The following is a 21,681-nucleotide window of genomic DNA, read 5'->3' as shown; positions in this document are numbered from 1 at the left end:
TGTGGGGTCTGGGGGGGTAAGATGTACGCAGTCCATACCTCTACCTCTAAAGAAGTAGAAAGACTGTTTCCGATAGGCCCCCAGCTCAAGGCACGAGATACCACACAAACACGTAGTAAAGCACAGAAGCAGATTACATAACATAAATACGGCACCCATAAGAAATATAAAATGGAGGAAAGCAGAGAAAAACACACAGATTCGTAATAAAACATGGAACACGAAACACGGAATCATAACAGGAATAAAACCCCCACCAAGTAATTCCTTATACTAGCGACCCAAAACTGGCCCTAGTCCTCTGCCCTAATTCGAGTCCTCCAGACTTTCCTATCTAGGGTCATGTCCTCGATGAATTTCGCAAAAATTCAATATTGGAGTAAGAAGTTATGGCCATTTTACTGAGAGCTGTCTAGGAGTGACGGACAAGCTGACGGACCATCAAGTTAGTGACGGCCCGCCACTTTGGCCGTTAAAACTGAAGTAGTGAGGGCCTTTTCTGGACCAAAAGTGACGGTGGGAGTGATGTTTAGTCACCAGAGTGACGGTCCGTACCGTCAAAATTGTCTGAGACAGCGCTGAAGCACCGTTTAAAAGAGATTTTTAGGTCATTTTTCATCCTATTTAATACCCAACCACCCCAAATCAAAGGTCATAACTTCTCCTTCATCCAAAACATCAAATTAGGGTTTATTTCCAAGATCAAAACCCTTATTTCTTCTTCAAGAAAAATCAAGAAAAGTCAAGAAATCAAGAATCTCTCCAAGAACCTTTAAGAAAGAAGTTTCCTCAAGGTGTGTAGATGTTAATTCTTGGGTCCCTTTCATCCAAGAAGATCAAGTACCCTTTTCTAAATCTCCAAGATTTATGTTTATGAATTTTTAATGATTCTTGTGAGTTGTGATTCATGTTTGTCTACAAGAATCAAGTCTTGGCCTTAGTATGTGGTATTTGTATGGTAAATGAATTATGTACTTGTTGTTGATGTTGAATGATCTCCAAGATGGGATATTTATGTGGTTTTTATGAATCTATGATAATATATGAGTTGGAAACATGTAAAGTTAGTTATTCATAATGAGTAGTTAGGTTATTATACTTATGCTTAAGTTGTGCATGGGAGGTGTTTGATAAAATGTCCAAGAGACTAGAAATCAAGCATTGTAGTTAAATTGTGATCTAATGACAAATGCATGCTACACCCTTATGAAAATAATAACTTCTAAGATATTGTTATTTGTTATGGTTGTTAATGAATTGTACCATGATACTGTGAAATCCCCAAATAAGTGTGAACCTATGTATATCTAGTGTTTGTTGAAGGACCTTAGTGAACAAGTGGAGATGTGATAGTAGTAAATTCCCCAATTATGTGCCCTTTGACATATGCTTAGTTTTTAATACATGCCAATTTGTTAGCAAGTAAGTTATGACATGATAGTATGAAGTTTTCCTAAGCCATGTGATACCCAAACATATGTCAAGACTGATATAGGTATGAAATAGTTGAGGTAAAAACCTTGTTGAATAGAGTACGATCTAATAGCATATTTTCCCTATGTTATTATATGATTATTATTTTGAGATGCTTAAAGCGACCCTTTGGTGATTGTGATGAGGAATAGAGACCGATGTTTCCTAAATGCCTGATGTGATACCTTAAGGATTTTTTAGGGGGAAAGGATGTTATGACTCCTAATTACTTGGAGAAGTGCTTGAATGCTTGTGTTGATGAATGAATGATTGTGATGATGAATGGATAATCGTGATGATGCAAGCATGATTATGTTTCACTTTTATGTTATCGAGTCTTGGGGGTATTTATACCCGATAATGGAGCCGTTGTCTAGAGCTGGTGTCAGTTTCGCGATAATTCCAATCGAGCCATGATTCTCAGAACTTAGTAAACTACAGAACTTTGGATCCTCAAACAAGTGCAGAATATAAGAAAACTCTATAATCTCAAAAATCTCTGTAATCACTGTATCGCTAGTAATCTAGCCTCATTCCTGTAAATTAGCTCAGATCTAATAGTATTCAAATAATTTAATTCTAATCTCAGAAGTGATTTGAGTAATCTATTCAAGCTCTATATCGTTAGTCAGATACCATTATTCGATACCTTTTTTCGTCAGATATGAAACTAAGTAATCTTAGCGTAACTCAGTCAGATCTCTTGAGAAACATGATCAGTATCTGATTCAGCTCAGTCTAAGTTTAGTTAAGAATCAGATCAGTATCTTTCAGTTGGGAGTAGGATTCAGCACCGAGTGAGCTCAAGGATGGGAACTCACCTACTAGTAGAGGGTGTGATTCTTAAAAGCAATCCTTGCGCTTCTGAACTACGTAGTCAGAGTAGGTTGAGACATCATACCTACTAGTTGAGGGAAGATGAGGTGGTTTGACTTGTTAGATAAGGGCTTCACCGTTCTCGTTTGATTACCTGATAGATGAGGGTTAAATAAAGTTGTCTTTACCAGTGGCGCGGTATTGACACCCTTCCAACTGGGGCACAGGTTGGACTTCAACTTAGCTAGGTGGGGTATGTCAGTTAAAAGACTACTTCCCACAGTATCATTTTCAGAATCAGTCTCAGACTTCAAGAAAGAGCTCAGTTCAGTGTACAGAATACAAAGTTGTTAGATATAGGCCATCAAGTATGATTATCTACAAATTCGAAGATCTGCTGCTAGATAGGCTGATCTCAAAATCAGTTATTAAGTAGTAGTATTATCCGCAGATTCAGAGACAATCTGTTAGATAGGGTTGTTATCAGTTTCAGAAGCTTCAGATACTCGTAGTCTCAGTATGTCTAGAAATTTCAGAATTTCAGTATATTTAATATCAGTTAATAGAGTTATTCCGAGTATGCTCAGTAACAGTATGCGCAGTATGTTCAATAATTACAGATTCTTTATGTATGCTAATCCAGCTCTTGCATATTATTCAGTTAAGTTATGTTCATGCACAAACCCTTGCATTTAGCCTTACCTCGTCTACATACTCGGTATATTTTTGTACTGACTCATTTGTGCTATGGTGTTTTATTTGACACCATAGGTTCAAAGGCACAGGATCTAGAGTATCCCCATCAGTTCAGTCCCAGTCAGTAACAGTAGCAGTGAGTCCTCTTCTTTCGAGGACGAATCTCAATTTACTATTGTTGCATTCGATTTTGTTTATATTTTTAGTTGACGGAGTTAGTTGGGGACATGTCCCATCAACTCCACAGTTCAAATAGTTTAGAGGCTTTTTAAATGGATGTTGATGTATTAGTATTCAGTTTTTAGTTTAGAGTATGTGCAAATGTATTGAACCTTATGGCTAGTTTCTGCATTTATTTTAGATATTATGCAGTGTATAGGTACAAATATCAGTAAAGGGTTAGCTTGTGGTCCTTTGAGTCCATAAGCATCGTGTGACGTCTCGAAATGGGATCTCAGAGCGTTACAATGATGATGCTCGAAGAATCGGGAGGAAATAGTAATACTATGATGATGCCCGATGAATCCGGATGAAATATTGATACTATGATGATGCCCGGTGAATCTGGAGGAAATGTTGATGTTATGATGATGCTCGGTGAATTCAGAAGAGGTAATGATGTTATGATGATACTCGGTGAATTCGGAAGAGGTAATGATGTAATGATGATACCCGATGAATTCGAAAGAGGTAATGATGTTATGATGCTGCGTGGGACAACTTTATATAAGTGCATGTGTATATATGTGAGGTTATGCCATTTGTGGCTAACCGTTGATATAATCGAGACATGATATCTTTCGTGGTAATTGATACTCATTCTTTGTCACTAATCACTAAAAAAACGGTGTGACCGTTGCTGACTCTAATTAGTAACTAGGGATAAGTTAGGCTAAAGATTGGGTTAATTCCACTTGATAGGATAATCATGTGTAAAATTAAAGGCCCACTTAGTAATCTTCTTTACTTGAATAAATGGTTATGTTATGAAATTTTGCCTAGTAAAATGGCTTATGTGACAACTAGTTGTTTCTAATAAATGGCTATGACTTGTGGGCTAGAAACCTAGTGAACTAGTTGGTGGATCTCACTTGGTTAAAATATGAAAACTAGTCCTTAAGATTATAATATGCCTAATGATATTGGTCTTAGTATTGTATGATGAATAGTTAAGTTGACTTTTAGCATGTGACGCTATGGTGGCTTAAATGATGACTTATATAATGAGGTTGCTAACTAGATATTGGCCTAGAGATAGGTGAATAAATAATGGTGTTGGTAACTTGTAGCTTTTCCTTATTTAATGATTAGTAAACTATAAGACTTGTAAACTAGTGCTTCATGGATTTGGTGATTAGCTTATATAGACTAGACTTTGGAGTTCATTAATGAAATAGGTAATAAGTGACTATATAGCTATGTTATGTTGATCTCGGTTTCGTTTTATATAAATGCGGTTTGATGATCACTGTAGACCTCAGTAAGAGGCCATGGTAGGAATGTGGACCCTCAGTTTGGGGTAAGTGATTGTGTAATTGTGCCTTGATATATTAATGGTTTGATTTTTTGGTGTACTCTCCGGTGGTATAGGACGCTGCGACGAGTTCTTTGTTGTGTTCTTTTGCATGTACTTCCTGGCTGTATGGGACGTCATGGTAAGTTCTTGTGCTTTATATTCTAATGATGGTTGGTGTTGATTACAATAAATGCATGCTTGTTATTGTATATTTATGCGACTTCACGCTTCCAAAACGATTACTCATGTTGTATGAAAGTTATGGTATATGCGGATATGGAATTTCTTAATATTGATATAGTTGATTAGTATTTATACAGTGATATTGAAGAAGATTCAGGTTCGATCCTATACTTTGACTTTAAGTTATTGTCTTACCTTATATCGTCCTTATATTATAATTTAGCTCAATCGGTCGATGGTGCCTACTGAGTACCCGTGTTTTGGTACTCATACTACACTTTCGTACTTTTTTGGTGCACACTCAGGTTCTAGTTATCGTCATTGAGTCGAGATCGTGCCACGTTGACCAACCGGAGATACGATGGGCTCTTGAAGTTCGAGTTGCCCTTTTTCTCTTCTATCTTTACTTGTCTTTTGTATTCGAGACAATTGTATAAGACTATTTAAGTTGTCAGACTACGAATTGTAATTTCTGTTGTCGGATTTAGAGTTGCTCTTGTACTTGTACTTGTACTATCAGGTCATGAAATTGGTATTCGAATGTTAGTTTTTTCGTTTGTGGAATGTTGTTGTTATATTGTGTTGCTACATAAGGTCCATTTTAGACGTTTCAACCAAGGTAACCCATTGCATTAGCTTTGAGTTACGGTATTAGCTTACCTACCGGTGGATTGCGGTAGGTGCCATCATGACTTGAAAATCAGGTTGTTACAGAGAGACAAGAAGGAGAAGAGTATCTTCATGACTCATGTGAGTTTGTTGTATATGCCACACTACTTTGTTTATGATTGACTTTAATTTTGAATTTGATTTTTGAATAAGATGTGAATTAAATTTATTTTTAATTTAACATTGTTAGAGGGCGTATCTTTCAATTTACATTTTAAATTATAGTTTCGTCATTCCGTTTTATTTATTTCATTTGAGTTGTTTTTATATTTCTTTTTAATTACTTTTTTTTTTATCTTTCGAGAATAATTTGATTAAAATCTTCCAACTGTACCTTTGTTAAATAAATGTAATTATTATTAATTTGAAAAAAGAGTTAAAATTTAATTAGGGATATATTAATATAATTATTTTTAATTTTCTAGTAGTAAAGGATTTACTAAAGGGTACCCCAACTCAAATAAAGCAAATAAAAAGGAATGAAGGTAGTATAAATGGCTACAAAAATTTGACCCAAATTTGTTCACAATTATTAAAAAAGTACAATGACTTTTTTCTTTCAAAACAAACAAATTTATTTTTTTAATTAAAAAAATTAAAGTCTTTGTTATTTTCTAAACACAAAAGTTAATTGCAACACTGAAAAATGGTAATAAATACAAATGATCATTTATTAAAATATAATTGTTAGTTTCAAATTCTCTATATATTAATGATTTTTAAAAAATAAATTATATAATTTTATGATGTGTCAATGTCTATTATTTCTTTAAGTGTTTTGAACTTTGACTATCTTTATTGAAATATTTTAAAAATATATTTAAATATGTAATTTTTAAATTTGGTTTAACATAATAAATAATAAAATTATTTAATTATAGGTCACATTAATAACAAATTTAACTAATGATTTATAAGTTATCATATCAGTTACTACATTAATGCGTAAGTATTCTGTTAGGTTGTTGTTAACTAGGATCATCACTTAATTATTTAAATATTTAATTTATTTTTAAAAGATGACAATTAATAAATACGTAAAACTTCAACATCAATACATGACTCTCATGGGTTGTTGATAAGATTGACACTTATAAATCATATAATTTTTATGATTTATATAAAATGTCGATGTCTATCATGTCTAAAGTACTTTGAGTTTTTACTATCGTTATCATAATATTTTTAAATTATGTTTAAATATTTATTTAAATATATATTAAATTTATTTAAACATAATAATTTATAAAATTATTTAATCAAATGTCATAATAATTACAAATATAAGTAATGATTCCCAAGTTATCAAATCAGCTAATATATAAGTGACATACTATTATATTAATGTGTGACTCTCTTGGATTGTTGTTAACTAGAGTCAAACAATATAATTTTTATAACTTTTTGATGTCCATCATGTCAGAAGTGTTTAAGTTTTAATTATCGTTTTAAAAGTATTTTCATATTATATTTGAATATTATTCAAACATGTAAAATTTTAGATTTAAAACTTAACTAATAAAATATTTTCAAAGTAATGATTCATATATTATTAGATTGGTGTAAGATAAAGGTGCAAGACTACAATATTAATACCTGACTTTCGTAGGTTGATATCAACTAGGATCGATATTTATGAACTATAAAATTTTTATGATTTCTATAATATATCGATGTCTTCCGTGTTTAAAGTATTTAGAGTTTTAATTTTCATTATTAAAATATTTTCAGATGACATTTAAAAAATTACTTAAATTATGCAGTTTAATTTTTTCTTTTTTTAAAAAATACAATAATTAATATATTTCATAAATGAAATCAATTAATAGTGTGAACAATGTTATTATAAAATTTGGACCATTAAGGCCAAAAATATTTATTCTTTGAGTCAAAAATTATATTGAAAAAGTACATTACTCCTTTATTCTTTAAGTTAAAAATTATATTGGAGAAGGACATTACTCCCACTCTACATTTGAGCGAAGCCACATTCTATTTATGGCCCAACAATAAAAAAAAAGACTTATATAATTTAATCGAGATTGTTTTATAAATTTATGATAAATTTTAAAAATTTTAAATCTAAGAATGAACACAGGTTTCTGAGTGATTGAATTTTTTTTATGGCTAAACACTAATTTTTGACTAAAATAAAATAAAAAATTAGAAAAAATTCATGGACAATACTAATAATAGTTTAAAGTTATAACTTAAATTATACTATTAATAAGTGTGAAGAAGCAGACACCTCTTCGTCGTGGTGTTTGCTTCCAACCGAATTACTATATTACCCCTAATTAATTATTATAAGTGATCTACGTACTAAAAAATTAATAATAATTAATAAAATAAAAGTAAAATAGACAGTTATGACATGTTTGTTTCGATTTTTTCAACCGTGATTTTATTATATCATTCCTAATTAATTATTATAAGTTAGCTTATTAAAAAATTAATAATATTTAATAAAAAAGATGAAATAAACATAAAATCATATATTAACGCTTGATATTTTAAATTAACTTGACGTCTTATATTAGACTCACTTAATTTTTTTTCACAAGTATTTTTTATAGTAATTTTGCTATATCACTTCTAATTAGTTATTATAAGTCATTTAAGATATGTCTACTTCGCTGCTTCAATCGTAATTTTACTAAGTTATCCCTAATTAATTATTATGACTATTTAAGCATTGTGCCACATAAATTAGAATATAAGAAAAATTATAAATAATTAAAATTTAAATTATTTTAAAAATATAACTAACTATCAATGCCACAAAAATTTTGACAAGGAGAGTAATATATATTATTTTTTATTATAAATTACAATAGACACAATTTAAAATATCTAAAAAATTTAATTTGTTATATATTTCAAAAAAGTACGTAAAAAATACTATAGATCACAATTATTAACAACTTAAAAAATTTAAAAGATATAAAATATTTGGCTAACTTTCGAAATTATATCAGTGCCACTTAAATTGGAATAGATTAAAACGTATTATAAATGAGAATAAATAAAAACTTAAATTATTTTAAAAATATAATTGACTATAAATGCCGCGAAAGTTTGGATAATGAGAGTAACATATATTATTAGAAAATTATTATTATAAATTACAATATTAACAACTTAAAATATCTAAAAACATATTAAAATATGATTGATTATCTAAATTTTATTTGTATCATATAAATTGAGACAAAAAATAATATATATTAGGTCCGTGCTAGCACGGGCTCCTCAATGCACGGGCCTCTCGAGATCTAGTATAATAATAAAATGGTCGAAAAATGAAGATAATAAATATATAGTAATTTTACTTTGAGCTACTTGAATATAAAAAATGATAATTATACTGTAAATTATCGAACAGAAGTGAGATATAATTTAATTAATAAATTAATGATATAATATATAAAATGCTATAACAATGAAAATGAAATATTGGAGAGTAATATAGTGCATTCGGTTGGTTTGTAGGGGATAGAAGAATTTGACTGAAAATGGAGTGTAATAGAAGTGGAATCCATACAGTGAGAGTATATCTTTTTTAAACTCCCCGCTCCCCACCCACAAGTCTCAGCAATCATAAAATTTTTTCATGTATTAGATAGTTTTTAATGTATTAGAAATTGAAAGTAAATAATGTATTGATAGAATTTTAAATATAAAATAAAAAAGGCAGAAATATCTAAAAGTTAACTAGCTTATAGTGTAAATATAATTTTTTTTTATTGTGATCAAATTTGGACTAAATTTGTATGGCCAAAAAAATTTTTCTATATGGTAATATATTTATAACATTGACCATATTTCTCATTATTTTAATATTTTATTACTATTATTATTATCATTATTATTTTTTTTAGTTTTCCAAGATATCCGCACGGCTCCTCCATTTCTCGTTCAACGCATTTTACGGTAAAAAATTGATCACAAAATTTGCTCTATTTGCTAAAAACGAGATCGAACCCCGACCTCTTACTTAAGGCATATAGCGCTTAACCAATATGCCAACTCCACCTATTTCATACCACCATCAAATCCACCTATACAAATTTAAATAAAAAAAGCTCAATTTATATCTCTCGATTAAAAGTTGCTTAGAAATCATCGACCAAGAAAAAAGTTCACTCTTTAGTAATTCTACTGGTAAGTTTCTCTCTTTTTCCTCACAAATTCTTGAAAAATGTTCTTTTTTTGTTTCTTTGGGTACTTTTTCACTTCATAGATACATTGCTACAGAGAAAAAAAAGAAAGAAGAAAAACTGTCCCTCTCCCTCGTCATTTCTGTCCGAAGAGGGAAGAAGGCGGGTACTACTACAATTTCCCTAAAATTTTCAGCCAAGATCCATTTCTTCCCGCCTCCCAAAAACCATTTACTAGGTTCTAAAAAAATTCTCTCTGTTCTTTTTAACCTTGTTGTGTTGATTAATTTTGCATTTTCTCATTTTGAAATTGGAAAATCAATGGCAGGTTGGTCGAAATCCAGCTACAAAAAACCCAAAAACCCGAAAAGGCCTGTCAGAAATGAAGTAGACTATGATAATACAAAGCTATTATTCATAGAAGTACTTACTATATTCATTAAACAAGTTACTGGGGATTTGTTTTATAGGCCATTACCACCAATGTTAGGTGATGGAAAATCAGTTGATTTATTCAAGCTTTATTTGGTTGTAAGGGAAAATGGTGGGTATGAGGGTGTTTGTGAAAATGGGTTATGGGGTTTAATGGCTGAGAATTGTGGGTTCAATTCGGGTAATGGGTTTGGTTTGAAATTGGTTTATGTTAAGTATCTGGATGTGTTTGAGAAATGGATGTTGAGAGTAAAGAGAAGGGGGGCTGGGGAATGTGAGTTGGGTGAAGTTGAGTTGGATTTGAAGGAGGTTTTAGCAAAAGTTGAGGAGGAAAAGGCGAGAGATGGCGGAAATGGGAAGTGGAAATTGATGAAGAAAGGTGATGATGGTGTTGAGGTTCGAGGTTTAGTGGGGTTGAATGGAAATACTGGGGGATTTGAGTGTAAAAGTAATTTGGACGAAGAGCATATGAAGTTCGTTGATGGAAAGGATGACTCGTTAATAAAGTCTAGTAGAAAGAGGAAGAAAGGTAAAAATGTGAAGTGTAAGTTGAGGAAAAAAGGTGAAGAGGTGTGTGATGATGATGTCGAGGGTCAGGCTTTTGAGGGGTTGAGTGAAAGTATTGTGAAATTTGACAGTAAAAGTAATTTGGACGAAGAGCATTTGCAGGTTGTCGGTGGAAAGGATGACTCATTGATGAAGTCTAGTATGGTTGAGAAAGATTGTTTTAGTAGGAAGAGGAAGAAAGGTGGAAATGTGAAATGTAAGTTGAGGCAGAAAAGTGAAGAGGCGTGTGAGGATGGTGCTAAGGGTCGGGGGTTTGAGGGGTTGAATGGAAGTACTGAGGGATTTGAGGGTAAAAGTAATTTGGACGAAGAACATTTGAAGTTTGTCGATGGAAAGGATGACTCATTAACGAAGTCTAGTGTGGTTGAGAAAGATTGTATAAGTAGGAAGAGGAAGAAAGGTGAAAATGTGAATTGTAAGTTGAGTAGAAAAGGTGAAGCGGTGTGTGCTGATGGTGTTGAGGGTCGGAGCTTTGAGGGGTTGAATGAAGGTATTGAGAGATTTGAGGGTAAAAGTAATTTGGGCAGCAATGTGATTACTAGGAGTTTGAAGTTTGTCGATGGAGCAGATGACTCATTAAAAAAATCTAGTAGGAAGAGGAAGAAAGGTGAAAATGTGAACTGTAAGTTGAGGAAAAAAGGTGAAGAGGTGTGTGATGATGGTGTTGAGGTTTGGAGTTTGAAGTTTGTCGATGGAGCAGATGACTCGTTAAAAAAGTCTAGTAGGAAGAGGAATAAAGGTGAAAATGTGAATTGTAAGTTGAGGATGAAAGGTGAAGAGGTGTGTGATGGTGATGCCGAGGCTCGGCGTTTTGTGGGGTTGAATGGAAATACTGAGGGATTTGATGGTAAAAGTAAAGTGAAGGATATTGAAGAAAATAAGAATTTTGTCTATGACGAAGAGCAATTGAAGTTTGTCAATGGAACAGATGGCTCGTTAACAAAGTCTAGTATGGTTAAGGAAGATTGTATTAGTAGGAAGAGGAAGAAAGGTGAAAATGTGAATTGTAAGTTGAGGAAGAAAGCTGAAGAGGTATGTGATGATGTTGAGGCTGGGGGTTTTGAGGGGTTGAATGGAAGTATTGTAAAATTTGATGGTAAAAGTAATTTGGACGAAGAGCATTTGAAGTTTGTTGATGGAACAAATGACTCGTTAACGAAGATTAGTATGGTTGAGGAAGATTGTATTAGTAGGAAGAGGAAGAGAGCTTTTGATACCATAGATGGTGAACAGTTGTGTGATGGCGTCGAGGCTCGGGGTTTTGGTGGGTTGAATGGAAGTACTGAGGGATTTGATGGTAAAAGTAATTTGGACAGCAATGTGATTACAAGGAGTGTTGTCTATGAAGAAGAGAATTTGAAGTTTGTGGATGGAACAGATGACTCGTTAACGAAGTCTAGTGTGGTTGAGGAGGATTGCATTAGTAGGAAGAGGAAGCGAGAATCTTATTTGGATTTGGTGAAGTGGGTTAGTGAAGTTGCGAGAAATCCTTGTGATCCTGCTATTGGTATTTTGCCGGAAAGGTCTAAGTGGAAGGATTATGGGACTGAAGTGGTATGGAAGCAGGTTCTGCTGATGCGAGATGACATGCTTTTGAAAAGGGATGTGGATACGTGTGGCCAGTACTCAATATTGCAGGTACTTCAGTTTCTTCCTGGATATTGATACTTCATATCATTATGTATTAAATATTAGTTATTTCAGACAACTCGTGTTATATGGCATATTCATTTTATAGAATGTCCCGTTTCTTCAATTCCAGTGGAGAGTTCAATTCATTGTTGTAATTTGTTGCTTCATGGTCATTTTGATGCACATGAATTTGTGTGGTGGTGGTTGGTTGGGGGTGAGGGGTGGGAGAGGGGGTAACTGCTTGGCATTTGATGGATTTTGTGACACTTCTTCATCCATATCTTTTATTTGTATCACATTTGCTTAAAATTTCTTCTAGAAGATCATATGCTGCACTGACGTTTAACTTTTTTTAAGTTCCATATTGGTCGAGGGAATGAGTTGTAGTCTCCTTATGTAGTCTTGGGTAATCCTCTCCTCATGAGCTAGCTTTTGGGCAATTCTTTCCTCATCAAATAGCTTTTGAGATTGAGTTAGGCTCGCGACCATATCTTCACATGGTATCTAAGCCAAACCTATTGATGCATGCTTTTGTTTCTCCATGTTGGGCCCCTCTAATCCAAAGTTCGTTTGAGTGCCGAGTATGTGAGGAAATGGGTTGTGGTCTCTTTGTATGGTCTTGGACAAGTCTTCCCTCATGAACTTAGCTTTTGAGATTGGGTTAGACCCAAGGTCCATGTCTTCACCCAATATGTCAAAACTACCTTGTTATTATTTTCTTGATGGTCAATTATGATGTAAACCAAGAAAGGCACAATTAGAGTTGCATTAGGAGGCATTGTGAATGCAATGTGCAGGTTCTATATGTAGGTCTTAGGGACAGCTGTTTTATTGTGTTTATAGTAGGATGAGATCCTCTAAATGGGACTATAACAAAGTATATCTCATAAGGTGATGAGATAACACATTTCTTAGAAAAACCACGACAAGTCAAAATAATGTGTTTAGGATAGTAGCCATGTTATGCTGTCAAATACAGAAACAATTTGGCATAGAGATGTGTTGCAGCTTTGACTCTTCCTAATTGTGGTAGGTTGTTAAATGAACATGCTAAATAGAAGAACCACAGGACATATGTGCTTCAACTTGGGTAAAGATTGTCTAGACATAATAGCTAAAGGTTGAAATTATGAATTTGAGAGGCTACCAACACTGATCTTTAGATATTTGTAGAAAATCTCAAAAGAATATTCATGGTCCCAACATGGAACGTAACAAGAGTTTGATGAACCATAGAAAGTAATAAAAGTTCAAATGAGCTACTAAAAGTGGGTTATTATCTAAGTTGCATGGACTCGGGTGCGGGTATCCGAGACGGTTGTGGATCTTAAATTTTAAGATTCAGGGGAGCGAATCCGAATATGGATGCGGGTGCTGGGATTCAGCTAAAAAAATCATATATTATAAATATATAGTTATAAAGATATTCTAAAAATACTGTTGTGGTGGGGTCCATACCCTGGGCTAGCGAGAGCTTTAGTGCACTGGGCTGCCAATAAATCCACTTTTAACTTTTAAGGTAACTTTTAGTTACTTTTTCAATTAGGAGTAGTATATAGTATATACATTTATTTTTGGGAAACTGACAAGCACATATTTTTTCACTATGTTAGTATAAAAATTCTTTTTATATTTAAAAATATTACTCATTAAAAGCCACCGAATAGATCTGATTTTTGAATCAGTCTTCCCAGTTCCCAACCACATCTTTTTCTTTCTTCCCAACAATTCAAATTCCGACAACAATTACAGTCGCCGGATTTCTCCCTTCCAACGATGGCAGCAGTCACCGGATTTCTCCTTTCTGATGATGACAGAAGTCGCCGGATTTCTCCCTTCCGATGATGACAACAGTCGCCGGATCTCTCCCTTTTGACAATGACAGTAGTCGTCGGATTTCTCCCTTTCGACGATGACAACAATCGTCGGGTTTCTACCTTCCGTCGACGATAATAATTACAGTCGCTGGTCTTTCTCCCTTGTGATGACAACAACCAACTTTGTTCTTGATGTTGGGTCAACGTCTCCGAATTGTTTTGACCTAATCGGAGACGCACCTCGCGCCCGCGCTCGCACCAGCGTCGCGTCGGGACGGGTTCGATGGGCAACCCAACGAGAGTCCGTGCAACATAGGTTATTATTTGCTTTAACTATTAATGTAGACTAGAGAAAACTCCTAGTGACTCACATAAGAAGCATACTTATCTTTGTCTCTTGCAATTATAATTAATAGCATTAATCTTATTTGGGTTTATGTTGTTTGTATGTGGTATTACTTTGTCCCATTAAGAAATGATAAGAAATGCAACAATTCCAAGCTGTACGTAGAAATGAGATTGAATGAAAAATCTGTTATTTACCTTCAAGATGAGCTCGCAAATACACAATCAATAGTTGGAAAACCTAGCCACACCAAGGCTCAAGTTTATTAGGAGGAGTTTAAGGATTCCCAAATGAAAGTTAATGATTATTTTGACAGAGAGTGATGTTTTAGTGCTAGTTATACTCTATTTGAGCTTTAGATGATTTTGTGACATTAGAAATGTCTTAATATTTACCATTTTCTTCTCAAAATACTCTTCTCTCGATATTAGCATGCACCAAAGTGTTCTTCCCTCCTCCTTAATGAAAAAGTTCACTTTTACTAATTTTTGTTTGAAGACTGTTCTTTGACATTTTTATGCTTTTTTTAATTTTTTTTTACTTTGTTCTCGAATTTTATGGTTTTAGGCCCGTTGAAAATGCCGGCGAGTGCGTATTGGATCCTCTAAAAGTAGTGCATTTTTGGATGATCCGGCTCTAGGGTGACATCATTTTGGGGGAGTTCATGCAACATAGTAGTAAACGATGCCAAGAAGAATATGAAGTTTAGAAATCATGTGGTCTAGTTAGTACCCTAATGGTGGTTTGGAATTGCCTTAGAGAGAGCTAAAACTATTAGTTTCCTAGTTACATAATATATAACTTTTACATAAACTTTAGGATGCTAGTTTTACTTGTATTATATGGGTGCTGGTGAGAGAATTATATAGAATGGGTAGTGGAGTGGTTTCGGACATTTTTGAACTATTCTAAATGAAAAGAAATGTTACATCTATTTCTGATAAAGTTTGTTGGAAATCTTTTTTTGAAAGCGAAATGTAAACTAAGATGGTACTTCCTCTGGTTTACAATAAGTGATTTTTGTAACCTTTCAAATTTGATATATGAGTGAAATTCTTAAAAATCAAGAAGGTATTAATTTTTTTCTCTCCAAATTTTCTCGTCTAATTAATGATATATGAACAAATTTCTAAAAGATCTTTGCTACTTTATTAATATTGGAAAGAGAGAAAAAGTAATTTAGTCAAATAGCCTCTTAACTAATGTTGTTATTAAGTGGTTTCATAGTGGGTGTGTCAAACTCTCAGAAATCACTTGTTATGGATCGGATGTAGTAGTATATATGCTATACTTCATTTTAAAAAAAAGTAGTATATAGGTACAGATTGATGAGTTTCTTCATCATCATTCTTAATTAGGTAATGATAGTTATAAAAGAGGATATATTTGAAGAAAAAAGTGAAATGGTGAAACTATGAAACCTGTCAATTGGATAAACACCCGAGTTTGGATGGAGATCGCCAAAGTAAAATGACTTTGGTATCTATAGGATGAGCCAGGAACCATATCACCTACTGTTGTTTACCTCTAAATTTGGCAAATTATTATTGTTGTTATTATTTTCATAATTGTGGCGCCTGTGCTAGCTTGTGTGCTTGACTAATATCACGGGTACCTTCTACCTCTCATATTTCTCAAATCTCAACCCATTTCATTGACCAGTATGTCACAGATTATTATTGTTATTATCAGCATCATCATTCCTTCCGATTGGCAGGACCGTAAATTTTGCATTGGCGGAAAGAGAAGTGGTAGATTTGTGTCAATTTTCTAAATAGTATTGTATCATTTGTTTGGAATTGGCATAGTAAATAATGATCTGCCAGGAGGTGGTTGTTCTTGATAAAGAAGTATTGAATAATAGGTTCTGCACTTGCATGCCTCTTGGATCACATTTCATTTATAACTTTATTAGTTGCCCATTTCCTTGTGGAGTACGCTTTGCCTTTTCCATCTACTCTGTGAATCCCTTGGCTATTATGTATTATCTAAAAATATTCCATGCTATATTTTTTTTTTGAAAACTACAGCTTGCTGTTGGAAGTGTTGATTGTGTTTCTCCAGTCTGCATCTTCAAGATTGATGACATGTTTATAACTGAGAACTTCCTGCGTCCTTTGCTGATCTTTTTATCAACAGCTTGCCATTTTCAGTTGATAATTTAGCAACCGAGATAGCATCCTTTGCTTTATGTGCATTTTTATCGCTGTAAAACTTCACTAATTGCACAGAATTGCAGTACAGAGCATTGCATTTTTGCCCTTCAGCTTCTCTTTTTATCCTAGCATTTACACTTGGTTAGCCGATCATGTTTACGTGAACATCCAAAATTTATGGTAGATCACAAATTTGGTCCAGGATTGGCTTAATTTAGAATATTATTTGCCTTTTAGATAAAACAGAAGATGCATCCATCTATTTATGATGATACTTCTGGTTCTGGAAGATTAAGATGCAGCCAGCGAGTCCTATCTGCAAAAGATCATCTGAAAAAGATGCGTGCACAGCAGTTTTCAGTGTCACCTTCAAGCTCTCATAGTGGCGAGGATCAGGTCGATGGACCAACTTCTGCAGAGTTGGCAGTTGGTTTTTGGTGGAAACAGCGCAGAAAGAGAATACCAGTTGGGTCACAGTTTCAAGCAGATGTTCCCAAATGGATTGAGGAGGTCTATGAAAGTGACTCTAAATGGTTGGGCATGGGAATCTGGCCGCTAGACAAACGAGGGAAAAAAAGAACGTTAATTGACAGAGGTCCTATTGGGAAAGGAAGGCAAGATACCTGTGGCTGCAAATCCCGAGGTTCTTATGACTGTGTCAAGTTTCATCTTTCCGAGAAAAGAAGGAAGCTTAAGATTGATTTGGGATCAGCTTATTATCAATGGAAATTTGACTATATGGGTGAAGAAGTTGCACTTTCTTGGTTAAAAGAAGAAGAACAGAAATTTCAGGATATAGTGAAGTCGAACCCTTTGTCCGAGGAGAAGAGTTTCTGGAATGAGATATTTAAGTTCTTTTCAAACAAAAACAGGGAGTCTTTGGTAAGCTACTACTTTAATGTCTTCCTTCTACGGCGCAGGGGCAACCAGAATAGGAGTCATGCCAGTAATGTTGACAGTGATGATGATGAATCAGAATATGGACCTAGATTTGATTGTTTTGGGCGGGATGCTAAGTTCTCTATCTTTCGTTCCCCAAGGAAAAGCACACCCGGGTCAGAGGCGGTACAAGAATTTTGAATGTGGTCATGACATTTCCGGTAACTGTAAAATATCTGAGTTTTGTTGTGCTTTTGCTCTTCAGCAAGTTATTTCTTTTACAACTGCAGAGACATGATCCCATCTTGGAGTTGTACAATTTTTTTGAGTTTGAACAACGGAAAGTCAAAAGATAATGAGTTTTTCTCTATTTCTTAGCCCGAACAGCTTCTCCCCATCGTTTTGACCACGAACATGTGTACGGATGTTGCTTTACAACAAGTTCTTGAAGTAGTGAAGTACTCAAAAGTACAGGAGGGACAAGATTACAAGGAAGAGTCTCTCTTAACAGCAAAATGTTTTTCTAAGTTGATGTACACATGCTGTTGCACTTTCTGATATCCTCATTGTTTAATGAGATTATATTTTCCAAACTTGCCTGCCTTTGCTTATGTGCTCATCTAAAACCTTTGATCCCATTTAGGGTTTGTTTGGTAGGAAGGAAAATATTTTTCATGAAAGAACTTAAAAACATTGACAGAAGAAGAGGATATTTGTTAGACATGAGGTGATGGAACTTTTATCATGTATATTCAAAATTCAGTTATTTGTTGTATCTAAAATTTGACTATATTCCCTTATAAAAATCATAACATGAATGCAAAAAATATTGTTGTTGAATCACAAGATTAAACACATGATGACCTTGTTGGTACTGCAACGGTAAAAAATTACATGCATCCGATGTATACACCAAATTAATGTTCTTTATCATGGTTATGTAATTATCATGGTGTATACATCGGGTGCGTGTAAGTTTTATCCACACTACAACTGAATTTGGGGGTATACATCGATTGGTTTTGTATATTATTGATTCAGTTTATTAGTTTTTGATTTGTAATTATGCTAAACTGATAATCAAATAACAAGATATTCGTTATTGATTTTTGGTTATTCGATTTTTGGTTTAACTGATATGAAAATACTTTCTTAACTAAAGAACAAAGAAGAAGAGTAGAGAGAATAGAGAGAGTGATTCTTATTTCTTCTCTTGAGGGATGAGAGATTATAAGATTGTCAATACAATGAACAAAATTCCTTTATTTATAGGGCAAATTTACTCCTAGTCCGAGTAAAAGACGGATGTTTCAAATCCTAATAGATATCAAAGTAGATTTTGATAGATCTTGATAGACATTCACTATAATGTAAATACATTTATAACACTCCCCCTTGAATCTCTAATCGGTAGATAATTTGCCTCGTTAAAACTTTACTAGAAAAAACCCAGTAGGAAAAAAATCTAGTGAACGAAAAAGAGTACACATCTCTAATAATACGCATTTCGGCTGCCTCATTAAAAACCTTACAAGGAAAACCTAGTGGGATAAAATCTCGTAAGGAAAAAAGAGTACAACGCGTATTAACTCCCCCGAATGAGAGCATCCTTGAACCTTTGCATCCCGTTCTTGTACACCATTTTCTTAAAAATTGTAATTGGAGAAGACTTGGTGAATAAATCAGTCACATTGTCAGTTGAACGAATTTGTTGCACGTTAATATCTTCATTCTTTTATAGCTCATGTATGTAGAAAAGCTTTGGCAAAATATGCTTCGTTCTAGCCACATTTATGAATCCTCCCTTAAGATGTGCTATGTATACTGAATTATCTCTGTATAAAATTGTGGGTAGATTGTCATATTTCACACCACATTTTTCTCGAATGAGATGTATCATAGACCTCAACCATATACATTCTCGGCTTGCTTCATGAATAGCTATTATCTCAGCATGCTTCGATCAAGTGGCTACGATAGACTGCTTTGTATATCTCCAAGATATGACAGTATCCCCACATATGAACACATTGTATGTTTGAGACCGAGATTTATGTGGGTTAGATGAGTACCCAACATCAGCATGACCAGTAAGATCGAGACTGCAATCTTTAGAATAAAATAAACTCATGTATCTTATCCCATTTCAATGTCTCTTAGTAGGAGTAGAAATATACCTTGCTAACAAATTGAACGAAAAACTATATTGGGTCTTGTAGTTTTTTACAAGATACATGAGTGCACCAATTGTTCTAAGATGTGGTACTTCATAACTAATTCAAATTGATATATTTCTCATTTCAGCAAATAATCTTATTGCTTTTGAAAACTCTCCAAGAGTTTCAATAATTTTCAAGCTCTAAGCTTATACAATATAAGGATTATCAATAAGTTTTCTAGAAACTTTTATATTTTGAATCCTTAAAGAAGTTTTCATACAAATTTTGTCAAGTGACAATATTCAACATTTTATGTGTGACATCTTCAAGTATCTAGACTGCAAATCAAATAAGTTTTCACTTACCAAGATGCACCCTTTCATATTACTTGATAAATGTTTCTACGTCAGCATGCTTAAATAAACGTAGAATTCAGATCCTCGTAATCTTTCATAATATTGCGCCAACATTGTGTTAAAGATATTGATGATATATCATTTCGTATCGGTTCACAATGCGACATAACATTTTGAGATCTCATCACTTCATTATTTTCAGGTACATGAACCTCTCATAAGGTTTCATGAAGTGTTATGTCGTAGGCTCTTCAAGAGCTCATTGCCTTCTTATTATGATTATTTGCTCCTTATTTTTCAAGGACTATTTCATTTAGAACTGATTAGTCTACCACGCTTCACGCATGCATAGACTTTGTCCTTTAGGAACACAAAATAAGAGCACTTGCACTTAATATGATATGCTTTCGGCATTTGACTTGAATTATCTTTTGGATGAGGATCTGGTGATAATTCCTAACATATTTCATAGCGCTTATAATCTCTCCCTTATGTTAGGAAAACTAACATACATCCTTTATCTTCTTTGAGGAATCCATCTTTGTGCATCATGGTATATTCATTAATCGTATATCGCACATCAAAACTATTAGATGGAATAGTTGGTTCATGACCTTGAACCAATTTAGGGGGAAGAAATAATCATAATTTATTGGTCTAATGCATACAAGTGTTATTGTATGCAACATATCATATTTCAGACCAACACATGAAACTTTGTTCTCATTAGCGATGGTTTAGCTATTTATCGAAGGCATTCAATGTCAAACCATCATCATCAAGATAACTTTCTTGATTGAACAGTCTGAAAATTATGTTCTTAACTCAATTTTATTGAGCAAGCAACTTTATGAATGTCAAACTGTAGGTTGACAATGAATGTACATGTGATCATCTTATTGATGTATCTTTTCAACATATCACATGATAGGTGAACGGGCCCTTATTCATTTTTTATAATTTTTAGATTTGAAGGGATCTAATCCCAATATTAGTTGGTCCAACCAACTTATCATGAGAACAAACGACATAACAATTCTTGAAGAATCTTCTAGTTCTTTAATACATGCAGATCTTTGAGATGCCACAATCGTTCATATCAATTTATGAACTTTTATTCTAGTAAACTCCAAGTTTATCATGACATGTGCTTTTTCTTTAGTAAATTTCAGATTTACTATTACATGAATAAATTTCAGATTTACTACTTCAAAAGTAGATTTCAAAATCATTCAACTTCTTTCGGAGGTGAGCTGTGATACAATTACAATCAAGTGCACGTTTGCACTAATAAGTTTCTCATTCTCTAGGAATAAAATATAATCGTGCCTTAAGCCTATCAAATTATGATAGCTTATAACCTCTTTCAAGATTTTGCTACTTCAGAAGCAAATCGAGGCATACATATGATGTAGAGATATTTCTCTAGTATATCTTATAATCATATAAGCGTGTGAAAATATCGTCACTTTTGATGATCATTATCATATTGTCCCTCCACACGTATATTCGTGCATTTAATCACTTGTCTTATTTCAGATATATTATGCACTGCTACCAAATACACCTCAAGAATGAAGTAAGTTGTCATATTTCAGACTTATCATATATTGCTACCACATTCACTTCATGGAATGGAGCATATTCAATGGGTCGAATTTCATGACTTTTCATTAAACACCCCTTATTTTTCCTTAGCCTTCATAATATCATCAATATGATGTATTGAGATTCAAAGTCAACATCTTATTCATATAAATGTGTCTTAGGCATGAATCGATGGGAATTGAACCCAAATATTATCATCCCTTTTGATAATATTGT

General features: G+C 33.5%; 1 protein-coding gene across 2 annotated transcripts; it reads left to right on the top strand.

The window, feature by feature from the left end:
• The first annotated feature begins 9,401 nt into the window (after positions 1–9,401).
• On the top strand, positions 9,402–17,937 carry LOC107870610. Of its 2 annotated transcripts, XM_047413224.1 has the most exons (3): positions 9,402–9,517; positions 9,842–12,150; positions 16,701–17,937. In XM_047413224.1, the coding sequence occupies exons 2-3, from the start codon at positions 9,997–9,999 to the stop codon at positions 17,541–17,543; spliced, it is 2,997 nt and encodes a 998-aa protein (XP_047269180.1). In that variant the 5' UTR covers positions 9,402–9,517; positions 9,842–9,996; the 3' UTR covers positions 17,544–17,937. The 2 variants fall into 2 exon arrangements, with proteins under 2 accessions (XP_047269180.1, XP_016572676.1); XM_016717190.2 differs by lacking the exon at positions 9,402–9,517 and having other exon boundaries at positions 9,524–12,150.
• Positions 17,938–21,681: the final 3,744 nt, after the last annotated feature.

Source organism: Capsicum annuum, chromosome 5 (assembly GCF_002878395.1).
Source record: "Capsicum annuum cultivar UCD-10X-F1 chromosome 5, UCD10Xv1.1, whole genome shotgun sequence".
NCBI lineage: Eukaryota > Viridiplantae > Streptophyta > Magnoliopsida > Solanales > Solanaceae > Capsicum > Capsicum annuum.
Note: the sequence above shows the minus strand (reverse complement) of the source record. Positions and strands in the feature narration are given on the sequence as shown.

What these genes read in the sequence shown, in the direction of transcription:
- LOC107870610 (XM_016717190.2), top strand. Translation starts at nt 9,835, where the DNA reads ATGGCAGGTTGGTCGAAATCCAGCTACAAAAAACCCAAAAACCCGAAA. An exon ending in GCCAGTACTCAATATTGCAG is followed by an intron (nt 12,151 to 16,700) that starts GTACTTCAGTTT and finishes TTTGCCTTTTAG; the next exon opens with ATAAAACAGAAGATGCATCC.